This window comes from Cynara cardunculus (assembly GCF_001531365.2).
Source record: "Cynara cardunculus var. scolymus isolate 2C chromosome LG 1, CcrdV1, whole genome shotgun sequence".
NCBI classification, from domain to species: domain Eukaryota; kingdom Viridiplantae; phylum Streptophyta; class Magnoliopsida; order Asterales; family Asteraceae; genus Cynara; species Cynara cardunculus.
The window spans coordinates 15,940,718-15,947,383 of NC_037528.1; the positions used below are offsets into that span (position 1 = coordinate 15,940,718).

At 33.9% G+C, this 6,666-nt stretch overlaps 1 protein-coding gene across 1 annotated transcript in view; it reads left to right on the forward strand.

The window, feature by feature from the left end:
• Positions 1 to 5,808: 5,808 nt before the first annotated feature.
• LOC112517352 (chalcone synthase-like) overlaps positions 5,809 to 6,666 on the forward strand; it is a 6,573-nt gene continuing 5,715 nt past the window's right edge. The window contains exons 1-2 of the mRNA XM_025124791.1: positions 5,809 to 5,995; positions 6,192 to 6,640. Coding sequence (XP_024980559.1) covers positions 5,809 to 5,995; positions 6,192 to 6,640 — 636 coding nt within the window. The remainder of the gene's footprint in view (positions 5,996 to 6,191; positions 6,641 to 6,666) is intronic.

Here is a 6,666-nt window from a genome sequence, read left to right on the forward strand (position 1 = left end):
AAAATAAAGTGTCGTATTAGTTATTTTATACAACACGACTTGAAAAAGTGTCATATGAGCATAGGTGTCCTATAAATAGATGAGTTTACGGGACACTTCTCAAAATGTTTCCATAAAATAACTAATACGACGTTTTATTTAAAGATCATTCTAAAACACTTGTTGAAACGTCCAAAAACGTCTATAAACCTATTGTTACGTTTTTAGATAGGACGCTTTATAGTATGGTTTATAAACATAAGTTTTATGAATTATTTCATTCGTGAAATTATGTAACTACTAACCCGCCAACCCAACCCACCCCGCCTCAACCCGCAAGGGTTGGGTTGGGCTGGATTATACTTTTGAATGAGTTGGATTGGGTTGAGATTTTCCAAACCGCCATAATTAAGTTGGGTTGTAAAATTGTTATAAACCGCCCAACCCAACCCGCGTTCACCCCTACCAATTTGGACACCATTAATGTAAGAATGGTGGTTCATATGAAGTCGGCACTTATCTAGTTTAAAGCATTTGAGGGTATATATGTCATTTAAGATATAAAGTTTGTGTGACGTCGGATTTAGCAAGATATATAAAATAATTTTGATTTGGCTAGTATTTAAAATTTTGTGATTGTTTGACCTTCCCAAAATAGAAAAATGAGTATTTTGTCACAAAAACTAAATTTTATTCCATTTTACTAAATTGGGTCTTTTGGAACGTTTTGCACGAATTTTAATTTATATGATGTTACAAAATTTAAAATAAGGGTATATATATCTATACTACCTTATAAAGTATATTTGATAAAAAAATTAAAAACAACCTTAAATGCATAAGGTACTACTTCTTTATACATCAAATCTTAAAAACAACCTTAAATACATAAGGTACTGCTTCTTTATACATAAAATCTTAATTACAAGTCATTTATGTAGATGGTACGACTTAACAATGTTTCAGCTTTTACAACTCATGCTTTTAAGTTTTATCTTTCTCATATTTAGTTTTGGTTCCCAATAAAGATTGAAAATTTAAACCATCTACCCCTTTCAAATTTTGACCTTTTATGTTCCTAAGAGTTTTTGATTTTCATCTTACCATCAAAAACTCTCTTATCATTTTCAAATTTCAAATGTAAACCTCAGATTTTCATAATTCATGATTGATTTTTCCCAATCACCTCCATCTTCCCAACTACATTATTCCTCGCCTCCGCCGTTCCTCAACGTCTCTCCTCTGGTCGCATCGACACCCTTACAACTTCCACACGTTTTTTTTATACTTTTATAAAGATCTTCATTTGACTTTCCATTTTATTACTAGGGTTTGAGCAAACTGCTTATTTTAAAGGTTGACATTTCGGAGCTCCGGATCTACATTTACAATATTTGTATACATTAACAAACCCATTTGCTTTTAAGGGTTTATTTTATTCAATATATTCGAGATGGGTTGTGATTCGGGTCGTGTATCTTGCTCCACCGCTCCAATCCTTGTCAAATGCTTGTATCTTGCTCCACCGCTCCAATCCTTGGCAAATGCTTGTATCTTGCTCCACCGCTTCAGTCATTCGGGTTGTGATCAAGGGTTTATGAATAATTATAGAACCAACTTACATCAACATTTTGGATGGATGTATATTTGAATCTAAATTAGATACAAATGTAGTAGGTTTTGTACATCTTTAAGGAATTTGATATTTCAAAATTGAATAATCTTAATGAGCTTTTTACATCTTGCTGTATTGCGTAGGTAGACAACTAGAATGGGAAAGAAGAAGGGGAAGGGGATTTTCTATGAAATGAATAGTTAGTGAAATTTTCTTCAGCCTCACTAAAAAAGAGTTTATTTGTGTGAGATAAGGTGTTTATCGGTTGAAATACAATGGATTTAGGCAAATCCGATTTGATCCAATCATTCGTTGGATGTTTGATTTTGTCATTCCATCAAATCTAACTAACATCAAACTTCCGATCCAGTGCAATCCAATGGATGATTGGATCAGATCGCTTCCATCCATTGGATATTATTATTATTATTTATCCATTAGATCAGATTAAATTCATCCGATATTTTGAACCAGTTTTCAACAATTTATTCATATATTTTCATATTTTCTAAATACTTAAATATTATTTACTGGATGAAAATAGTCGGCCTTAGTGATCCGTCGGTGCCGAATGGAAGGAGCGCGCCCCTAATAATTGCGTCGTTATGCTTGGGCTGTGAGGGTTCGATTAAGTTATTAATAGATAATGCATATAAATATCAATTAAAAAATAATATTATAAAATGTTAATAATTATATATTGTTATTAATTCTATGGTAGTTGGATGATAATCGAAGGAGAATTAGATGGTCATCAGATTGGATCGTTTTAGTTTTATTAGATGTTTTACTGCTACGCGAAGAAACAACATGGGTACCTAATAAAGAGGTAAAAAAGTTGCACAACTATAAAGATTTTAATCAATATTACACAATTTTAATTCGAATAACACGTTCCAATCATGAAAATCGTCATGACATTTTTAGATATTGATGATGAAACATATATATACTCAATGTTATTGAGCATTAAGCCAGCAGCAATAACATTGGGTATATGTTATTGAAGTTTGCAACGATTAAAAAAATTATAAGTGTATTTTTATGCAAAAAAAAAAAAAACATTTTTACAAGAAAAAGCTTTAAACAAAAATTCCAATTTTTCTGTTTGCCTAAAAATTTCAATTTAGTAAAAAATAATACATTTTACACTATTATATAATTAGTTATTTAATTGACTTTATATTCCTAGCTTTTCATTTTTCATTTTACATCTTTATTATATTAACACACATAATTGTAAATTAACTAAAATAGATGGAAAAAACACGTTTCTTTTTTACAAATTACATCATTATAATCATATTGTTAATACGTTTAAAATGAGTCCAATATTAAATATTTTTCGATTTAATCTTATATGAAGCTTTGGCTCATCATCTCTCTTGTGACTTCTCGTTCTAATAGTAATATTTTTTTTGAAAGGAAAACCTATTTATTAAAACACGAAGAGAAAACAAAAGAGCTTTTACAAGCCATAGAACCAACAAAAAAAACAAGCTAGAGAAAGGCAAAATCTAGCAACCTAACAAGAAAGAACTACAACAAGGCAACAACTACGAAAAACCGAAACCAAGAAACAAAACATCAGTAGGCTCGAAACTCTTGTCACAACAGATGATGCCAAAAATGGCTCCATTTGTCACAGGGCCGTGAAAGGAAACCTTTTTAAATTATTCTGGAAATCTAGTTGTAAACTCTTGTTTGATTACTTGAAAATAGAAGATCTGAAGGTGAATATTTACCCCGAATAACCTCTACGATAAATCTTATTCAGTTAGATATGGTAGATTCAAATGATATACAAAAAGAGTTAACTGCCGGGCCACTATGAATTTCATAAATGAAGTAGTTAATGGTGGGGTTATCATTATTCTTTTTGTAGTGACAAATCCTTTATGTGTTCCTAAGAAAAGAAATTTGTCCATTTTTCGGGGTCTAAGTTCCTATTAGTATCCATGATACAAGTCGGATCCTAGATGTAGAAATATAATATAAGAAGGTGGATCTCTTCTTAGATACTTGATTATGATATTCCCATATAAAGTATGCTGCAGACCAAAGAGTAGCTTGCAAAATATATCCACCAAATTTAAAACTTCTTTTAATGAATTCGATCCCGATACTGCCTTCAGTCTTCCACCATTGAACAAGGGAGGACCATACTTTTTAGGCTATTCTACACTTTGTAAGACAGTGATATATGGTCTCTTGTTCTTCACAAAACGGACATAATACGCACTCCAGATCAGTCCCTCGTCTGTCCATATTTCTCTTAACTGGCTGATCGTCTTTGAGAACCCGCCACACAAAAAAGTTTACCTTCTGAGGTGCCAAATAGTTTCAACAGGTTGAGAAGGCGGATTACTCGTCAGTAGGAAGATACTTGAACTCGATAGCAGTCCTCAATTTTTTTATCGAGAACTCTCCATTGGCATCCATCTTCCACCACCATTCATCCCTGTGTTCACTAACAAGATGGAAATTTTGAATTAAATTAATCAAATCAGAAAATTTATCCTCAACTCGACCCCTCGGATTACGGGTCCAGTCCCACACCCAAATCCAATTATTGTCTACCTAACAACCCCCGATATGTTTGGATCTTTATGAAGTCTAAAAGACACGGAAAGCGTCACATAGGTGACCACATTCTACCCAATTGTCATGCCAAAAATGAATCGACGACCCATCCCCAAGCTTTGTATTGAAAGACGACAGAAATTGAACATCACTAGACTCTAAAATCTGTCCCAAAGAAACTATATTCCCCCAAATGCCTCCCTTATATTTGGATGGGATAACGTCATCTCGTCCTAACCCCCCATCTCTACCGTATAAACTCGGAATGATTTGTTGATGTAGCTTTTCTAAAATGCACATAATATATTTTTTTAATTAATAAATATGCTACATCAAACTAATGTAACTGGTTACCTATTAAACCGGTCAATGACATTCTTAAATATATAAAAAAGTTTGTTTTATATCTTAAAATGATGATTTCAAAAGTTGGTTTTCAAAAATAAAAATATATTAAATTTGTTTTATTTCGATACAATTTTCCTATAATGTGAATTAAAAGGCCATGCCATTAGAAAATTAAATACATTTTTGTGGTGATGTAGGTTTAATAGTTGACATGAAAAAGCAAAAGGATTTTCATGGATTGGAATTAGAATTTTTTCAAGGTATTAAATTGTATGGTTCTTAACGTTAACAGTATCAGAAGGTCCTAGGTTTAAATACAAGAAAAAATAAAAATCCTTTTGTGACCATTGAGGTTCAAATGCGGTGACTCCGGACTATCTGCAAAGTAAGTGATCGCCCTGAGATTAATCAGCTCGAATAGCGGGTTGGATATCCAGGTTAATAAAAAAAACAATTGATGGTTTAAAACAAGAAGAATCGAACAGATGCAAATTGATTTAAAAAAAATTCTAAGAATCGATCAAACGTTGATCACTTAAAAATCGATTATTTAAACTTTAATAGCAGATGAATGGATGCAAGAAAGATGAAAACGTAGATTCAATTTGGGAGATCGTTCCAATTTCTTTGACGTCCTGGCTACGACATCTGCACCAAAACTATAGATCCAGTTGGCAAGTAATATATTAAAACCAAACATAAAAGTTTATATCATGTACACGTATTATATTAAAGGTTTTACAAACTAAAACAACAAAAATGTCTTATAAAAACAATCACTTAAATGAAATCATTTTCCATACATTCTTCAATAATCAGAACCGATAATTGCTAAATCAGTTAAAAAAAAATTAAACCTAAAACATTTTTAAAAGGATAGATGCCCAAACACATGTAATTGCATCCAAATTAAACTTATAAGACCCTGTTCCTAATCATATATTTAGCACAGCCTGTTTAATGTAATCATATCTTACAATATTGACCAGGTCAAAGTCAAATCGTCACTTCTAGTCCTAACTCCTCCCTATGTGTCCAACTTTGGCCTTCAAACAGAAAATCAAAACTCACTTGGTTAATTAATGAACGTTACCAAATACATATATACAACGTGGCATACATTACCATCGCCAACACATACCCTCTCAAATGGATGGACATTTATATGTTTACAAATCAAAGCCTACCACTCTCTCCCTCTATATATAATCCACACTCTTCTTCACTTCATTTCACTTCTGCTTTCTTAATTACCCTACCACTTTACTGTTAATTAACCACCAATGGCTTCCTCCATTGACATTGCGGAGATCAGAAAAGCACAACGGGCACAAGGTCCAGCCACCATTCTTGCCATCGGCACTGCAACTCCTTCCAACTGTATCTATCAAGCAGATTATCCGGATTACTATTTTCGGATCACCAACAGCGAACACATGGTTGATCTCAAAGAGAAATTCAAGCGCATGTGTATGTTTTCACTCACTCTTGCCTACTATACGTACCTCGTTACATACAAACATATTTATCATTTTAATTTGAGGTGTTACTTTCGATTAAATTGTATCAAAGTTAGTTTAACTATCATCATCATCATTATTATAACTGAAAATAAATCAACCCAATGGTAGGGTTTTGTTTATACTTACATGCATGAAATTTGCAGGTGACAAGTCTATGATCAGAAAGCGATACATGCACATCACGGAGGAGTTTCTGAAAGAGAACCCCAACATGTGCGAATACATGGCTCCATCCCTTGACGCTCGCCAGGATGTGGTGGTCGTTGAAGTCCCCAAGCTTGGCAAAGAAGCCGCCACAAAAGCCATCAAAGAATGGGGCAACGCCAAATCCAAGATCACTCATCTCATCGTCTGCACCACCTCCGGTGTCGACATGCCTGGTGCCGACTACCAGATCACCAAGCTCCTCGGCCTCCGCCCCTCTGTAAAACGTTTCATGATGTACCAACAAGGGTGTTTCGCYGGAGGCACGGTTCTACGTCTCGCCAAGGACATCGCGGAGAACAACAAGGGTTCTCGCGTTCTTGTGGTTTGCTCTGAGATTACAGCGGTCACCTTTCGTGGCCCTAACGACACCCACCTTGATTCCCTCGTGGGTCAAGCTTTGTTTGGTGACGG